This window comes from Staurois parvus, unplaced genomic scaffold (assembly GCF_062004578.1).
Source record: "Staurois parvus isolate SC_StPar_1 unplaced genomic scaffold, SC_StPar_1.0 ptg000635l, whole genome shotgun sequence".
NCBI classification, from domain to species: domain Eukaryota; kingdom Metazoa; phylum Chordata; class Amphibia; order Anura; family Ranidae; genus Staurois; species Staurois parvus.
The window spans coordinates 4,991,787-5,011,241 of record NW_028318431.1 but is presented as its reverse complement, the minus strand read 5'-3'; the positions used below and the strand labels follow the sequence as shown (position 1 = coordinate 5,011,241).

The 19,455-nt window shown below is 40.7% G+C and overlaps 1 protein-coding gene across 3 annotated transcripts in view; it reads left to right on the top strand.

Annotated features, from left to right (window-relative positions):
* The window catches only part of LOC149449198 (transient receptor potential cation channel subfamily V member 1-like), an 85,995-nt gene that overhangs the window by 23,468 nt on the left and 43,072 nt on the right, over window positions 1–19,455 (top strand). For all 3 annotated transcript variants that reach the window (XM_089693682.1, XM_089693683.1, XM_089693681.1), the window contains 2 exons: window positions 4,575–4,717; window positions 15,563–15,715. In XM_089693682.1, coding sequence (XP_089549808.1) covers window positions 4,575–4,717; window positions 15,563–15,715 — 296 coding nt within the window. The remainder of the gene's footprint in view (window positions 1–4,574; window positions 4,718–15,562; window positions 15,716–19,455) is intronic.

Sequence of the window (19,455 nt, the reverse complement as noted above, 5' to 3'; positions counted from 1 at the left end):
ATAACCAAAAATTATAATTAAAAAAAAATGTTTTTACATTTTTATTTTATTTTTTATATTATTATTTATGTTTTAATTTTTACATACTGTCACCCTAGCATTACAGTGTCACCATGGTGACACTGTATTACTTGTGGGGGGTAATGTAAATTTAATTTTTATTTTTTTTTACACTGATTGCTTTTACACCCATAAAGGCTGTAAAAGCAATCATTTCTCCTTCTCTCTGGCTGCATTCTTGTAGCCATTGAGAAATACTGTGTGAGCTGTGATTGGTCACAGCTTGTCACATGGTACAAGGCTGTTGTGAATAGCCTTGTACCATGTGACCTCTGTGATCATTCACAGATTTCACACGTAGTAAGCAGTGATGTCACAAGTGACATCTTGCTTACTACTCTGCATGTGATCACTGATTGGCCAATCAGTGATCACATGATCGGGACCTCGCACAGAGGTCCCGTACATTGATCGGTGTACGACGGAGGTGCTGCGCGCTCCCAGGGAGTGCGCACAAGCAGGGGGCAGGAAGGCCGTTTATAAATGGCTACCCACCCCTGCACTGCCACCGCCCGGCCGTTTATATACAACAGCCGGACAGGAAGTGGTTAAAGCAAACTCCATCTTCCTGACCTTGTTTCATCTTACACCTATATTTAGGATGCAACATGAAACATGGTCAGAGTCCAAACCCCCCACATGCTTCCAGAATACAAGGCTTCGTCTCCCTGAAAGCTCCTATCAAATTTGAATTTGGTACGTTTAGGTGTGACTCCGCCTGCACAGCCGCATCATTCATTTCCCGGAATCTGTGAATGAAAAGTCCACCATTGGGGCAGAGGGTCTGCAGTTCTCAATCAAGCACAACATTGATACGTCCTCCAGCTCTGTACCTGAAGGTCTATATATTTCAGTGTAGACATGAGCTCGAGGAATATTTTATTTATTTATTTCAGGTACTTCTATAACGCCGTCAATTTACACATATATTGAACATTCACATCAGTTCACATCAGTCCCTGACCCTCAATCGTACAATCTAAGGTAGAATAGTCTGCAAGAGCCAGAGCATTGCACCCATGATCCACTAATCACTATTAGAATGCTTTACAAGCTCAAATGCAAAATGAATAAATAAATAAAATAAACACATTTTTGCTGTTTTGCAACATGGGTGCATTTACTTCTTATTATATTTTTGCAAAAGGTGGAATTCTCATTTGAATAAGCATGGCCACTAACACTTCTGCCAGACTGACATATGTGTGGAGTCAGTCAATTCTCTTGAGTCCAGTTTGGGTGTACTAGAAGGTATGATGTATCCCTTATCTGGATTCATTGCAGAGGTCCGTGATTTTTATAATTGCATTGTGGGTTCATGTAACATATATGCCATTGGAGCATCTCACACCCGCTGTTTTGACCAACAGACCTGACATTGGTTGATACATTGGACACCTTAATACTTCATATATTTCAGCATGAAAAACGTTTATCAAAACATGATATTCTATCTCATTCTCTCTGCAAAATAGGAGAAAATACTGCAATGTAAAAGATTACTGGTAAATAACAGGGTTTTTTTACATCTGAACAAAAAAGAGGATAAAAGACTTGTCCTGCATTTTTCCCCACTGCCTGCACATTCTTTCCATGATTTTACTTCTCTGTGTCCTGTCTTAACACTAGTGATTTAAGATTCTTCCACGCCCCTGTAAGCTGAATCCAGGGTAGCAGCAGCGACCTGCAAACAATGTTCTCTGCCTTCACATGACCGCTTATAAATTACTCTTTATCCCTTGCTTCCTCTCTTTTCTTTCTATGTTTGGGACTCTGCTGTCATATTTTTAACATTCATCTTTCCCAAACTGATCTATTTTCAATATTCATTTAGTTCTGCTACAGCTAGCAGCTGTATATATCCAAATTTGTTCTCGTTTGGAGATGAATATTTGCATATATAGCAAGGATTTGCATGAGGCATTGCCTGATGTTGCCTCACTTTTATTTTTGTATTCCATTGGAGTCACTGCTATGCCATGTCCCATGCTGGTCTGAATCACTAGCATTTTCTTAATAAAGTCCTGTAGGCTTCAACAGTACTGACCATGTATAGGTGTTCTGGCCCAGCAAAGCTTTGTGATGATTTGGAGAAAATTACCCAGCAAAGCTTTCTTATTTCATAGAAGTTTTCTTGCAGACACAGTTGTGCTCATAAGTTTGCGGACCCTGGCAGAAATCATTAATTTTGGAATTGATATTGAAAATATGACTGATCATGGCAAAGAAACTGTCTTTTATTTAAGTGTAGTAATCATATGAAGCCATTTATTGTCACATGTTGTAGCTGTTTGCCTCCTTTTTAAATCATAATGGCAAAATAAATCGCCCAAATGGCCCTGATGAAAAGTCTGCATACCCTTAGTTCTTAATACGGTGTATTGCCCTCTTTAGCATCAATGACAGCGTGCAGTGTTTTGTAATAGTGGTCTAAAAAGCCCCAAAATCTTGCAGGTGGTATAGCTGTCTATTCATCTTGGCAAAATACCTCCAGGTCATGAAAAGTCTTTGATCATCTTGCATGAACCACATATTTGAGATCTCCTGATGATATCAAGGTCAGGGGACTGTGATGGCCACTCCAGAACCTTCATCTTTTTTCTGCTGTAATCACTGGAGGGTCAACTTGGCCTTGTGCTTAGGGTTATTGTCATGCTGGAAACTCCAAGTGCATTTCATGCAGAAGAATGCTAATTGTCTGAGATTATTTTCTGATGACATGCTGCTTTCATCTTGACATGAATCTTCACAAGATTCCCTGTGCCTTTAGAGATCACACACCCTCAAAATATCAGTGAGCCACCACCATGCTTCAGAGTGGGGATGGTATTCTTGTCTCTATAGGCCTTGTTGACTCCTCTCCAAACATTGTGCTTATGGTTGTGACCATAAAGCACTTTTGGTCTCGTCACTCCAGATTACAGTGTGCCAGAAGCTGTGTCAAGGTGTTGTCGGGCATATTGTAACCTGGGGTGTATTTATTACAAAGCGTTCGCCTTGGGCAGCATTTTTTCAGGAGGGTGGCACCATTAGTTGTCCTGCGTACCCTGTGCTCTGCCTTTCAGCCACTGGTTCCTGTGTGGTGACATCACACCAGTGACCAGGAGTGGATGGCGTTGTATATGAGGAGTCTCTGAGGGGCACTGGGACTGGGTGGCAGGTGGAAGAGCGAAGTGAGGGGAGTTGGGGGAGCGGCCGTGAAATTCCAGGAAGGGAACCGGGATTCCAGAGAGCTGTGATGGTAAGTCTCTATCCTTCTCTCCCCGAGGGCGGCAGATTTTTTGTGTTGCCTAGGGCAGCACAAAACCTAAATACACCACTGATTGTAACTGGGCTTTTTAGGCATTGGCACAGTAAAGGCTTCTGGCAACCCGACCATGCAGCTCATTTTTGTTCAAGTATCGATGTATTTTTTTCCAGAGAAGCCTGGATTTCTCCTTAGGTTACCTGTGGGTTTATCTTTGTATCCTGAACAATTCTTCTGGCAGTTGTGGCTGCAATCCTTCTTGGTCTACCTGACCTTTGCATGGTATCAAGAGATACCCAAATTTTCCACTTCTTAATAAATGATTGAATAGTACAGACTGGCATATTCAAGAATTTGGATATATTTTTATATCCTTTTTTATGTTTATCAAGTTCCATTAGCTTGTTATGCAGGACTTTTGACTGTTTTTTCTGCTCCCCTTGACTCAGTATCTAGCCTGCTCAGTGCATCCAAGTGAGAGCTAACAAACTCATTTACTATTAATACACAGACACTAATTGCAATTTAAAAAGGGAAATTAAGCTTTAGTTGCCATTTTAATCCATGTGCATCAACTTGTGTATCTGTACCAAGGCCAAACATTCCAGGGTTTGTAAACTTTTGACCAGGGCCAGGGCTGGATACCAGCCCCCACCCATGTGAATGAGTAAGGAGTAGATAAAACCCCTACTCATTCACAGAAAAAGTGTAAAGTGTAAATAAAGACACACACTTTTTACAAGTTCCTTATTAAAAAAAAATCCCACAATGTACAGCCATCATCAATCATATGCCCATCACTGTGGATCTATATCAATCATAATGAAGGATGCCTTACACCTGCCAAAAGAATAAAATTAATGATGACCAATGGACATGACCAATTGAGGACTGGTCATGCTGAATACCATTTCTTGGGCCCCGACAAAAAGGTATAGCTGCAACCGCCACTTTCTTAGCAACCATTGACAGTAAGGAAGCTTTCATGTATAATGGTATTTCTACAACTACTATACATGACATAAGGCTCCCACTGAACAGGTAGAAAGTCCAGCATTCGGATGAATGCCTCAACAGCTCCAATTGGCAATTCCATGTCCATTGGTACAGTACAGTGAGAGTTTCCACAGGAGGGCAGGAAGTGTGTTACAGGTAGGATCACCAGGTATAAATAAAGCTGCCACCTGTAAGCACTGGTAAACTGCAATATATTACATTTTTATTCTTGGGTATACATACACTTTAACTCCTTCTTTTTTATTCAAAGGGCCCCTGACATTGATCCTAAAGATGTTTACACAAGAGACAGACTCTTTGAAGCTGTTGTCAATCATGACACGGAGGACCTTGCTGCACTAAAAACCTATTTGCACAAATCCATGAAACATCTCACTAATGCAGAATTTAAAGGTAAGAGATCTGGAGTTTTTTTCTAGACAGGCCCAGGCTGTCCACAGATAAATTGGAAAGTCAGCAGAAGACCAGTAACTTTAAGGCATGCTAAAGGCAATGATTACATATACATACATTCAGAGGGAAAATTACAATGGTTTTATGTCAGTATATTTATATTTTGTTTACACATTTTCAAAACTTTTAACCACTTCCAGTCCGGACACTTTTACCCCCTTCCTGTCCAGGCCAATTTTCAGCTTTCAGTGCTATCACACTTTGAAGACAATCGGTCATGCAACACTGTACCCATATGAATTTTTTAGCATTTTTTTGAGACAGATAAAGCTTTATTTTGGTGGTATTTATTCACCACTGGGATTTTTATTTTTTTTGCTATGTAAATGAAAAAGTCCAAAAATGTTGAAAAAAAGTGTTTTTCTTATAAAAGTTTGCAAATAAATAGTAATTCATCATAAATCTTTGCCAAAATTTATTCTATCTTTTTAGTAAAAAAAAATAATAACCCAAATTAGTTTATAACCACAATTATAATTTTTAAACATTTTTTTTTACATTTTACTTTTATTTTTTTATATTATTATTTATGTTTTTTTTTTTACATACTGTCACCCTACCAGTACAGTGTCACCATGGTGACACTGTACTACTTGTGGGGGGTGATGAAGATTTTTTTTTTTTTTTACACTGATTGCTTTTACATCTATAAAGGCTGTAATTCTTGCAGCCATTGAAAACTACTGAGTGAGCTGTGATTGGTCACAGCTTGTCACATGGTACAAGGCTGTTGTGACTAGCCTTGTACCATGTGACCTCTGTGATCATTCACAGATTTCACACGTAGTAAGCAATGATGTCACAAGTGACATCTTGCTTACTACTCTGCATGTGATCGCTGATTGGCCAATCAGTGATCACATGATCGAGACCTCGTACAGAGGTCCTGTCTGACGATTGGTGTTCCACTGTGTCCAGAGGACAAGGCAGGCACCGGATCGTGGTGCTGCATGCTCCCAGGAGCGCGCACAAGCAGGGGGCGGAGAGGCCGTTTATAAACAGCCACCCGACCCTTCACTGCCACCGTCCGGCAGTTTATATACAATGGCCGGACGGGAGGTGGTTAAACTTGTTTTGCTGCTCATATAAGGTTTTCATTTTAAAAATAAACAGTTTAAACGGTGCAGGCATGCTGCATTATGAGTTTTTGAAAGTGAGAGCACATCAGATTCTGATTCCTTTTAGACTATCTCTATCTGATTGAAACTTGTAATCAGCCCTCAGAAAGCAGGAGGAGAGAGGAGGAATAATTCTACCTATGATTTATTTAGTTGCACATATATCTGAGCTACCTTGAGCTATTGACCTCTTCAAACAGCAGACCTTTTTTCACCAGGTTTAAAGTGGTTGTAAACCCTCCCAAATACCCAGTGAAGTGACTAGCCTCAGGTGATACACAGAGATGAAACAAATTCTCCTAAAGTTGTACCTATCTATCTGTAGTATTCTCTTCTTTGCATCTGTACAGAATCCAGAATTTATAAAGCTTGCCTAAGTTTTTAGAAAAAAGGGGGAGAAGAGCTGAAGTTACACTCTGAAAAGCTCAGTGAGGAGTGTTCCAGAGAACTGATTGGAGGGAAGAGAAATATCCCCTTCACACAGCTCAGTGGAACAAAGCTGAAGATGTCATTTACAGACTGTGTGCTGGAGGTTCCTCCGCTGTCACCATTTTTCCCTTGGTGTCGGGAAAATGTATCAGAAGTGATTCTTGCTGATACCAGAAGAATGAAGCAGCAGACAGAAATTACACTTAGTGCTCTGGATTGAGAAAAGTACACACTATAGAGGGTTATGCTTTGTTCATATTTCATGTCTGAGGTTTACAACCACTTTAAGGAAAGCCTGAAAACATGTGAAAAAGGAGTGATGTAAAGGACTTCATATCTTTTCCCCAGTGTACATGAGGAAGCCAACAGACCCGTTGGGGTTTATTATTTAAAGCTGCAGCATGCAAAATCAGGCTCACTTCTGTAAAGAAACCAATCAGCTTCTAGGTTTTATTGCCAAAGCTTAATTGAACAAGCTGAGGTTAGAAGCTGATTCGTTTCTATGTAGAAGTGAGCCTGATTTTGCACTCTCCAGCTTCAATAAATAAACCCTTTTATTTCTATGATATTATAGGTTACAATGTTTAGCCATCCAGTCTAATTTATCGGTCTAAGTAATTAATTAAAAAATGAATGCAGTGATCCAGCGCCATGGGCAGTAAGCAGCCAAGACAGAGAGCAAAATGTGGAGATCAACCCAAATCAGGAGAATATAACAGAAATTTCTGGAACATACAAAGAACAAACAAGTTGCTATTGAGTTTCAAACAACTTGTGCTTCTATGCATGTATCTGGTGTGCACCAAAGACCATGAAGGTGGAAATGTATTTGGTTGCAAGACATTTCTAAGGTGTAACCCTTGGGGTAACCTTGTCATCAGTTGCATAGTTGCCACCTTTCCAAAAATGTTTTAGGGATGTCTTTTTTTGCCAGGTGTCCAACAAGCCATTGTAGGTGCAGCATTACTTTAATTAGGGGTGGAGGCATTCATTTAAAATGGGCGTGGTCTTACAAGAAGCATATCATTAACATATTAATTTATTTGTTGCAGCCATATGTAGTGCCTTCTACCCTATACCATTTCTCAGATATTTGGGGAACTGTAATAAATTGTCATTTATTATGTAGGACAGACAAATTTGGGAGTTGTGCACTTTTTTTACTAGTGTGTTGGTAATCTGAGGACCTACAAGTCCCTGGGTGGTGAGATAAACTAAATGCTGAAACTTTCTGTAACGTTGCAGACCTGGGACAATTTTGTCTTCTTTAGTGTTGAGCAACTACAAGACCCAGCATGCCCATGTAATTATTTTACACACATATGTTCCCAAATGGAAAAATGAAAAAATACCAAAACGAAAACTTCACATAAAGTACTTCAAATACCTTGCAAACTTGTGACTTGTAACTAGAATATATTCAATTCACCACTTGTGCAAATCTCACTCCACTACCACTCTTGTGGTCTTACCTTATAGTTAGACCTAACTGATATTAGGCAATAAGCACACTCCGTAAGTGGGGGTCTCATATGCCACAGATGTACTTCTTGCTCAGGTACCCGGATACTCTTTAATACTCCTCCGCAAACCTAGAGCAATTAAAAAATTAAAAAACTTTCCCTGGCTCCATTTGTGTAGCTGCAGGGGGGGTGCCGTGGCAGAAAGCAGACTATCTTTCCATTTTTGAGTGCGGCGGAGTAATCTTCATGCAGCTGCACCCAGTAGAACCAAACCTCTTCTACATTTATCCGCTGAAGCGATCCGATGGATTGATATTAAAGAGGCAGGGACTTTAATTTATCTATTGGGTGCCGCTGCATGAAGATTACTCCTCTGCACCCAAAAATGGAAAAATAGTCCACTTTCTGCCGCGGTCCCCTCTACAGCTTAACAAATGGAGCCAGGGAAAGTTTTGTATTTTTTTAATTGCTCTAGATTTGCTGAGTAGTAGGGAGTCCTATCTGAAGCTTTCTCCAGCCCTGATCCCAGATTCCGGGACATAGGCCAGGATGGAGCAATGGCAGGACAGAATCTAAAAAATCATGGCTGTCCCGGGCAATCCGTGACAGTTGGCAAGTATGCAGTTGTCAGACAGGGCTTGGAAACAATAAAGGTAAATAAGAAAGCGCAAAAGGTAAGCAGAATGGGGTAGGACAGAAACAGATGCAGAACAAATTCCGCAGGAGAGAGGTAGCCAAAAAAGCTACCAGCACCACAACAATCAAAACAATGGGTACAAGAAAATTGGCAAAAAAAAGTACTAAAAAGCTGGTGTCGTGGGAGTGGGTACATAGTTAGTCTGGCTGAAAAAATACAAAAGTCCATCTAGTTCAACCATATAATAAAATAAATAAATAAATAAAACAAGTTATAATCCTATACCCACAGTTGATCCAGTGGAAGGCACAAAAACCCCTAACAATAGCAGAAACAAGGGCCACCAAGGGCAACCATGACCAGGACAAAAAGGCTGTCAAGAAGCTGGAAGACAAATCATCCATGGGTTCAATCATATACAAATGTTTTGGCTCAGCATGAGAAACACATTCAAGGAGATAACAAAAACGTGTATGCATTTTTTTTTACTTCACTTTTGTTTAGCTTTTACATACTAACACATGATAACATCAGTTTTCATCACTTAACGTGTGTTTCCTACAAAATAACTTGCTCAAACATGTACATGCTTGCTTCCTTGCACAATGAAAGTCAAAGTATTACATACATACCTATAATAGTATATCATATGTGTCCATGCACATGACTGTAATCAACGTTTTTTAGCTGGGACGTTTTTGGCTGAAAAAAACCCAGGACTAGTGGGTTTCTAGAGGAGTTTTTTAGCTGTAAAAACGCTCTAACGCTGAAAAACGCTGAAAAATGCAGTAAAACGCCGCAAACCAGTGTTTTTGGACTTTTTTTGACGAAAAAAATTTTTCTGTAAAAAATACTTGAAAAAACGCTAAAAACCGCAAATGTGGGAAAACATGGGAAAACGCTGCTAATCGTGCCAAAACACCACTAAATGCCAAAAAAGCTGAAAAACTTGTGTTTTTAACGTGACTTTACACAGCTAATGTTACCAGCATATTAAAAACGTCCAATGTGCATGAGGGCTAAGAGCAAAGTCAGAGAAGTGACACATAAAGGGAGAATTACCAAAACTGGTGCACTCAGAATCTAGTGCAGCTGTGCATGGTAACCAATCAGAATCTGACTTCAGCTCGTTCAATTAAGCTTTGACAATAAAACCTGGAAGATGATTGGTTTCTATGCAGAACTGCACCAGGTTTTTCACTTCCCTGTTTTAGTAAATCTACCCCAGAGCAAGTTCCAGGAAACACTCAGCTAATGCTAGCTACAGAGATTTCTCTTGTTCAGCCCACAGTCTGAATGAGAGATATTTAATACATTCTTCTACTATGCTAAAAAGCATGGATGGGGGAATCCTCTCTGCTGGCTATTGTAATCAGACAAAGTCCAGACTTTACACAGTTTATCTGAGGTTAGGAAGGCAGGGGGCAGAGATCTAATGTCACATACTACACTGCTCAGGGAGGAGAACTAAGTATAACTTGATATATGAGTGGAAAGAATAGACCCCCCCTCCATACAGCACATAAGGAAACATGCACAGCTGAGACTGTCAATCACAGGCTGTGTGCTGGAGGCCCCCTAACCCAATCACCCATGATTGGAGTCAGAAAAAACTTTCAGCAATGACTCATGCAGATAGCAGATGAACTAGACAGCAAAGAGGAATCACACTCAGTGCTTTGGATTGAGGCAATTACACACTATAGAAGGATATGTTCATTTTTCAAGGTTTACAATCACTTTAAAGTCAAGCCTGAAAACAACCAAGTTCCTAGGAAGATTCTCACAATATTTCCACATTTGGAAATGTGGCATATGTAATAATATCAATGAAAACAGTCAACTTCCCTGAGCTACGACATGGTCATGAGTTATAATCAATGACTAAAAAAAATAAGATCATGGGTATCAGTAAAAGAAATGCGGTTTCCCTACAGGTTTCATGGGATACTCTTTGTAATGAAATGAGGACTGTTCAGTCCAAGGACATCTTAGTATAAATCCAAGTACCATAGAGGTCCTAAGAGCTGTTCCAGGCAGTTCCAACCAAGAGGAAACACCGGACCAGGCCGAAACACGAACATAACATTATCTTATAGATAGCCTTTGAGAACCTTGAATTTTTCAGAAAGAGTCGGTGCCCAAGGTGTGACAAAAGACAGTCTGGCTCAGGGGCAGACTGACAACTCATGGGGCCCCCGGCCAATAGGGGATCATGGGGCCCCCGTGTCCACGCCCACACCCAAAAAAGCCTATAAAAAGGTACCAGGGGCATCTCATGGGGACCCCTACTGACCCCGGGCCCTCAGGCAGTGCCCAAGTGCGCAAATGGTCAGTCTGCCCCTGGTCTGGTCTGGTCTCTTCCCTAAATACCTCCCACAGTCCCCAGAAGAAAAATTGCAATAACTCCCTTTTGAAGAATAAGCAATGAAATGACCCCAGCTTATTATCAGAAAGAGGACTGAGCTGCAAATTACAATATTTTCCTAAAGTAAGTAACTGGTTACATTTAGTTCATTGATACTATAACAGTTTAAATAACTGAGACAGAACTAGGCTTTCAGTTTTAAAACTAGTACAGTTATTTAATTTCTTCGTTTATTGGATAATTCAGTTTTCACTTCAGATTGACTTTAACACTTAACAGATTATTTCAGGCTTTTATCTGCGAGTGCTATGGGTCATGAAAAGACATTTTGTCTGAGCAGTTGCACGACTCACAAGTCATATGATGGACCATTACCTCATGATCTGAAACCCATGCTTAACAGGAGACTGTGCCACAACCTATTGCTCTAACGTTATATAGCTAAAGTCGACTTTCAATCCAATAATATCCAATACTTAAGTGAAATCCGCCCCCCTACGAAATCTAAAATGCTGATTTTTTTCACATTCCAGCCTACTCCCTGACTCCATTCTTACCTAGGCAAGAGTGATGTCACATATCACAGGAGGCATCAGCTTCAAAACAACCAGCCTGTCACCCGATCAGTGCCACCTGAACAGTGCCAAAGGCTATAGAAGGCAGTGCTGATCAATATATTCTGACAGTGGGGATATCTTCCCACCGTCAGAACACAATAACTCAGTGGGTGGATTCCCCCATCCACCTCGAATGTGTGAATGGGGGAACCGGGCCTGTTTTTTCTTTGAACCCACTGGTTGAACAAAAAAAATTGAATCATCTCTGGCAAGGTTCTCCAAACGTCGAAACAAAGGGCCAGTTTACTACCATTCAAACTTTGGGGGGGGGGGGGGTTGGACTGTAGCCAGTGGGAGTAGAAAATTCCCTGGAATCGATGGGAGTAAACAATGCCGTAGGCTTCGTGATCAGTGGGAGTAAAAAAAATTACATAATTTGTGTCAGTGGGAAAAATAGTGCCCCATCATTGGTGTCAGTGGGAGAATTAGTTCCTAATCTTTGGTGTCACTGGGAGGAATAGTACCTCATTACTGGTGTCAGTGGGAGGAATAGTGTCCCATCTTCAGTGTCAGTGGAAGGAAGAGTGCCCATCGTTGGTGTCAGTGGAAAGAATAGTGCAATGTATCAGTCGAAGGAATAGTGCCCCAAGGGCCGGATAAAGGCAAGCAAAGGACCAAATCCAGCCCCTGGGCTGCAGTTTGGAGACCCCAATCTATGGGCTACTTTAGTAGAAGTCTTATTTAAACAATCTACTCAATTTGTTTCAAGTCAGGTAGCTTCTTGTACATTCTAAAGATGATTATTCATTCAAGGTGTATGGCCAACTTTAAGTGATTGTAAAAGTTACAATTCTTTTAGAAATAACAAACATGCCATACTTAGCTGCTATGAGCAAAGGTATTACACAGAGCAGCCCCTCTTCTGTGGTCCCCCATCAGCCCTGTCCACTCTTCATCTCCCATAGCAAAGTGGTTGCTCTGGGGGCTCAATCCCGAGCCGGGTTTTGTGTGTTTATAAACGCACACAGCATAGCTCAGCCCTGCGCCCCGCTCACTCCTCACAGGCTTTGATTGACAGCAGCAGAAGCCAATGGCTCCTGCTGCTGCTTAGTCTCCTGTGAGAAGAGAAAGAGGAGAGAAGAACTGGTGTAGATAGGCACAGCTTTGGATTGAGATCGGGCTCAGGTAAGGGTTTAGGGTGGGACTGGGGGGAACAACTTTTTGCCTTTAGAACCACTTTAACTGCCCTTAATGGCCACTCCACGCAATCTACAATATGTAGCCTGAATAGATCTACAAATCTTTACAACTAATATAACAATAATATAAGAAAGTAGGCTTGAAAATATGTGAAAATCATATAAACGTTACTCAAAAACTCAAAAAGTTCACAGAAAATACTCAATACCTCTCCTTTAATTCTCAGAGGCAAACCAGCATCTGGTATAATTTTTATGTCTCTCAAATACGTCTTTATTCCCTTCTAAATTTTACCGTAACACACTGTAATCAGCAGTTTTGTAAAACCATGGCCTTTTTATTCCAGCCTGCCATTATTATTTAGAATTATAATGGTGGGTTTTGTGCTAAAATGATAGTTCTTTGGTATAAATGTTATGTAAAGGTCAGTAAAAAAAGGTGGGGTTTATTTACTAAAGCTGGTTCACTCATAATCTCGTGCACTTCTGCAGAGAAACCAATCAGCTTCCAGGTTTTTTTGCTACAGCTTATTTGAACAAGCTGAGGTTAGAAGCTGATTGGTTACCATGCACAGATGCACGAGATTCTGAGTGAACCGGTTTTAGTAAATAAACCCCACTATGTTTACTTTATGTGTTTTCTGATTTCTGAATACTATTAGGATGATCATAAATGCCTCCCTTCAGTGGCCATGTATGAGCTATAATCTTTCTTTTAGTCATCTTGGTTACCAGTACAAAAAGCAATGGAAAATTCAAAATGTCACAGCTGTCACTAGAACTGGAGGAGAGTGGAGATCTAGAAATGATGACAACTGTCTAAGAGGGGATTTCCATTCATTTGCTGTTACATCTCTGGAACTCCCCTCAAAAAGACAAACAGTAAAGAAAGAGGGGTTTTGACTAACCTCTTTTTTCCTATTGATACACCTAAAGATTTGTATTTTGCTATGAATTATTATTTATTGGAATGTTGTACATACATTGTACTGTAGCAAAGGCTGACCATGTCCACATTGCTATTTATTCTACATATCAGTCGTATTTGACAAAATAACTTTTCATATTATTAATAGTTGCTAATCAGATTCTTCCATTCATCCTGTTTTATTGTGTGAGATGTGAAAAGGAGATTCTGATTAGTTGCTATGGGCAACAAAACATCCAACACTGTGGGTCATAAGACAGTGTGAAGTTGATTTGGGTTGATTTGTTAACCGCTTAAGGACCGCCCTATAGCAGATATACTACTACAGGGTGGCACCTTTGCACAGAAACACGTATATACGTTATTCTGCATCTCCGGGTAAGGGGCGCGCGAGAGTCGCGTGCGCTCCCTACCAGGGGCGGACTGACAACTCATAGGGCCCCCGGGCAATAGGGGACCATGGGGCCCCTGTGTCCTTGTCCAAACTCAAAAAAGCCTATAAAAAAGGTACCAGGGGCATCTCATGGGGCCCCCTACTGACCCCGGGCCCTCGGGCAGTGCCCGAGTTTCCAAATGGTCAGTCCCTACCCACACCGCCATTCATGGCCGCGGATGTCAATCACCGAGTCCCGGCCGGTAATTTGTTTACGAAGAATCTTCCTCCCTGTCAGCTCAAGCATATTGCTCGAGATGGCTGTGCACAGTACAGCCATCCCAATCAGTGTGCTTACAATGAAGAACACCCCCCCCCCTAGTAAAACACTCCCAGCACACAGTTAACCCTTTGATCACCCATCACATTAACCCCTTCCTGCCCAGTGCCATTAGTACAGTGTCAGTGCTTTTTTTTAGCACTGATCACTGTATTGGTGTCACTGGGGTGTCAGTGACACCAAGTTAGTCCCCCCCCAGTGTCAGAATGCACGCCACAGTCCAACTAAAAGTTGCTGATCGCCACCATTACTAGTAGAAAAAAAATTCCCATTATCTATACCGCCATTTGTAAATGGTATAACTTTCACGTACACCAATTAATTTACATGTATTGGGATTTCTTTTAGCAAAGACATGTAGCAGAATACATTTCGGTCTAAATTTATGACTAAATTAGATTTTTAAATTTTTTTTACTGGACATGTTTAATAGCAAATGTCCAAAAAATTGTTTTTTTTCTCAAAATTGTCAGTCTTTTTTTGCTTATTGCACAAAAGAATAACAAACACACAGGTGATCAAATACCACCAAAAAAAAGCTTAATTTGTGGGAGAAAAAAGGACATAAATTTCATTTAGGTGCAGTGTTGCATGACTGTGCAATTGTCAGTAAAATAACTCAGCGCTGTAAAGCAAAAAATAGCCTGGTCCTGAAGGGGGGTGAATCCTCAGGAGGGCGAGTGGTTAAAGGCATGTAGAGTGTGCACTTCTCAAGTGCAATTGCATTGATTTTCCCCAGAGCTTAGTGAATGTGGTGAAGCTCTGATGATGTTCATCATCGAATCACATGCCAGCATAAATGCTGTTTTTTATTTTCCTTGCACCTGATTGAGTATTCTTTACAAAGTGAAGCTTCACTGCATTCACTCTGGAGAAAATGAGTGCAACTGCAGTTTCAAAGTGCACAGCCTATGTGGTTGATTTACTAAAGTCAAATAGACTGTGCACTTTGCAAAGTGCAGTTGCACTCTGCAAGTTCATTTGCTCCAGAGCGGAAGCTCTGCTGAATACCATCATCTAATCATGTACACGCAAAAATGCTGGTATTTTTTATTTTTCTTGCACATGATTGGGTATTCTTTGCAAAGTGAAGCTTTACCTCATTTACTAAGCTCTGGAGCAACTGCACTTTGCAAAGTGCACAGTCTATTTGCCTTTAGTAAATCAACACCTTTGTATTTTGTGTTTTTGTGTTCTTGTTCTCATTGTACCTGAGCCACTAGGCTCCCTAAGTCCGTATATATGTACAGTAATGTGTTCTGTATTAATTATTTTGTTTCCAGTAGGAGGAAAAAAATGGGTTTTGGCTGGAATGTTCATTAAAACCTACAAATAAATCAATCTTGATTTTAAAATTTCTTTTTAATGTCTAGATCCTGACACGGGGAAGACATGTTTAATAAAGGCCATGTGGAATCTTCAGAATGGAATGAATGATACCATTCCTATATTGCTGGAAGCTGAGGAGACACCTGGTAAAATGGAAGAATTAGTTAACGCAGCATATACTAATGAATATTATAAAGGTACATGCAGATTATGTTTTTACGTTTTCTCTTGTTGAAAGTGTTCAATTTGTTGTTTTACTCAACTGTCTAATAATGCCTATTGAGTGATTCTTTTTAACAGTAGCAATGCTTGGACTGGCTATGGTGTGTTTATTTATTTTTTCAGCTTTTTTTTTCATTTATGTTTCAACAGCATATTTTACAGCAGAGTGATTTACAAATGTGTATTGCACTCTTTTAGCTTAGGAGTTCCAAAACCAGCAGAGCATAACAAAAATAAATAGAACTTTTATTAAAAGAGGAAAGAAAAAAAACTGGTCATGTAACCTGTCAGAGTCACATAACCAAGTCTCCTCTAGTTGTGGAGCTCTCTCTGCTATGTTAGGCAGAAATAACTCATTGAACTGCATTTTATGTATGGCCCAAAAAATGTAGGCTGTGCTTTGTGTACCCAGTAGAATATGACTGAGGGTAGAAAGTGATATCCACACTCCATTACAAATGATCTTTATGGTCTTTATATCTTCATTCAGTATTTGCATATTGCATTGACAATTAGCAAAGGCTTGCAAACCTTATTTATGCAGAATCATCGTCTTTTATAATGCTATAAAACTGAATGGATATAATAAGTGGGGTTAGTAACACAAAAGAGGTTCCCAATAGAAGCATATACAGTGCATTCAGAAAGAATTCACAGCGCTTAACTTTTGCCACATTTTGTTATGTTACAGCCTTATTCCAAAATGGATTAAATTCATTTTTTTCCTCAACATTCTACAAACAATACCCCATACTGAAAATGTGAAAGAAGTTCGTTTTGAAATCTTTGCAATTTATTAAAAATAAAAAACGAAAAAATAAACACATGTGCATAAGTATTCACAGCCTTTGCCATGACACTCAGAATTGAGCTCTGGTGCATCCTGTTCCCACCGATCATCCTTGAGATGTTTCCACAACTTGATTGGAGTCCACCTGTGGGAAATTCAGTTGATTGGACATGATTAGGAAAGACATAAACCTATCTATATAAGGTCCCACAGTTAACAGTGCATGTCAGAGCACAAACCAAGCCATGAAGTCCAAGGAATTGTCTGTAGACCTTCGAGACAGGATTGTATCAAGGCACAGTTCTTGGAAAGGGTACAGAAACATTTCTGCAGCATTGAAGGTCTAAATGAGTAAATCGGGCCGCTCGGCTAAAATGAGCGATCGAGGGAAAAGGGCCTTAGCCAGGGAGGTAACCAAGCACCCGATGATCACTCTGAAAGAGCTCCAGTGTTTCTCTGTGGAGAGAGAACCTTCCAGAAGAACAACCATCTCTGCAGCACTCCACTAATCAGGCCTGTATGGTATAGTGGCCAGACAGAAGCTACTCCTCACTAAAAAGCAAATGGCAGCCCTCCTGGAGTTTGTTAAAAGGCACTGAGAAACAAAACTCTCTGGTCTGATGAAACAAAGATTGAACTCTTTCGCCTGAATGTCAAGCATCATGTCTGGAGGAAACCAGGCACCGCTCATCACTTGGCCAATACCATCCCTACAGTGAAGCATGGTGGTGGCAGCATCATGCTGTGGGGATGTTTTTCAGTGGCAGGAACTGGGAGACTAGTCAGGATCTAAGGAAAGATGAATGCCGCAATGTACAGAAGCATCCTTGATGAAAACCTGTTCCAGAGCGCTCTGGACCTTAGACTGGGGTGACGGTTCATCTTTCAACAGGACAGCAACCCTAAGCACACAGCCCACATAACAAAGGACTGGCTACGGGCCAACTCTGTGAATGTCCTGGAGTGGCCCAGCCAGAACCCAGACTTGAACCCGATTGAAATCCCTGGAGAGATCTGAAAATGGCTGTGCACTGACACTTCCCATCCAACCTGATGGAGCTTGAGAGGTACTGCACAGAAGAATTGGAGAAATTGCGCAAAAATAGGTGTGCCAAGCTTGTAGCATCATACTCAAAACGACTTGAGGCTGTAATTGGTGCTAAAGATGCTTCAACAAAGTATTGAGCAAAGGCTGTGAATACTTATATACATACTGAAGATACCTATGACTCTCTTCCCTGGAGTAATGATCACCCTTGACTTTCCATAGTCGGATGACTACCAGAAACTCTAGACATAACAATGACGACTAATAAGCACCAATAAACCAACCTAGACCAATACCTAATGAAAACCTGTCTTTCAGTGATGGCTATTTATTACTGCCTTCAACTGGTAAGCAGCCATGATTCCCTCCCCCCAATCCACACCCACCACCCAGACTGATGACCTAACTCAGCTGACTCCCTTGGGACTAATTATCACCCACCACCCATCCTGGACAGATGTCCACTCATGTCGCCATGCCATCCTGTAAATCCCCCATGACTTCTTCCTGTAATGATGACCAACAACATCCAACCTAAAAATGATAATCATCTACTCACCCTTGATACCTCTCACTTAAACATTGGACTTCACTAAGACTAAAGACTGCATGTAAAACCTCTCTTCCTCCCTGAGATGATGGCCAATGACCACCCCAACAGATGACTTTCTCCTCACTGCCCTCCTATTCCGACTGCTGAGAAACAAAATCCCTGAGTTTCTGACCTTTACAACTCTTCCTACTGATGATCAGCTGAATCCAAACTGCTTAGCTAGAAACACAAATGAACTCCCAGAATCAATGACCATCTGTTTTACCAGTGTAGATATATTATAGTATTGTTTAATATTAGGCCTAGAGATGAGCGAATCGAACCAGGCGAACCGGAATTCGAGTCGAATTTCAGGAAATATTCGATTCGCGTCGAATCCGAAATTTTGCCTACTTCGGGTGCGCGAATCGAACATTTCCCGATCAGCCGGCAAAAGTGTCCCTGCAGTGAGCTCCGCTATTTCTGACAGTTCTCTGACAGAAGGAACACATGTTTAGCGGTTGAAACATTGTATCTATTAGTTTCCATTTAGGATACAGATGTTTCAACCGCTGTACATGTGAAGAAGCTGTCAGAGAACTGTCAGAAATAGAGGAACTCTGCACATACACTTTTTGCCGGCTTGGAATTATTCTTCTTTTCATCCTACTTCTTCTTCTTCTTCTTCTTCTTCTTCTTCATCCTCATCCTCATCCTCTTCTTCTGAGGATGAGGATGAAGAAGAAGAAGTAGGATGAAAAGAAGAATAATTCCAAGCCGGCAAAAAGTGTATGTGCAGAGTTCCTCTATTCTGCAGATACACTTAGAGGAGCTCTGCAGATACACTTAGAGGAGCTCTGCACATACACTTTTTGCCGGCTTGGAATTAATCTTATTTTCATCCTACTTCTTCTTCTTCTTCTTCATCCTCATCCTCAGAAGAAGAAGAAGAGGATGAGGATGAAGAAGAAGAAGAAGAAGTAGGATGAAAATAAGAATAATTCCAAGCCGGCAAAAAGTGTATGTTCAGAGTTCCTCTATTCTGCAGATACACTTAGAGGAGCTCTGCACATACACTTAGAGGAGCTCTGCACATACACTTTTTGCCGGCTTGGAATTAATCTTATTTTCATCCTACTTCTTCTTCTTCTTCTTCATCCTCATCCTCAGAAGAAGAAGAAGAGGATGAGGATGAAGAAGAAGAAGTAGGATGAAAATAAGAATAATTCCAAGCCGGCAAAAAGTGTATGTGCAGAGCTCCTCTAAGTGTATCTGCAGAGCTCCTCTAAGTGTATCTGCAGAATAAAGGAACTCTGCACATACACTTTTTGCCGGAAACCGCTGT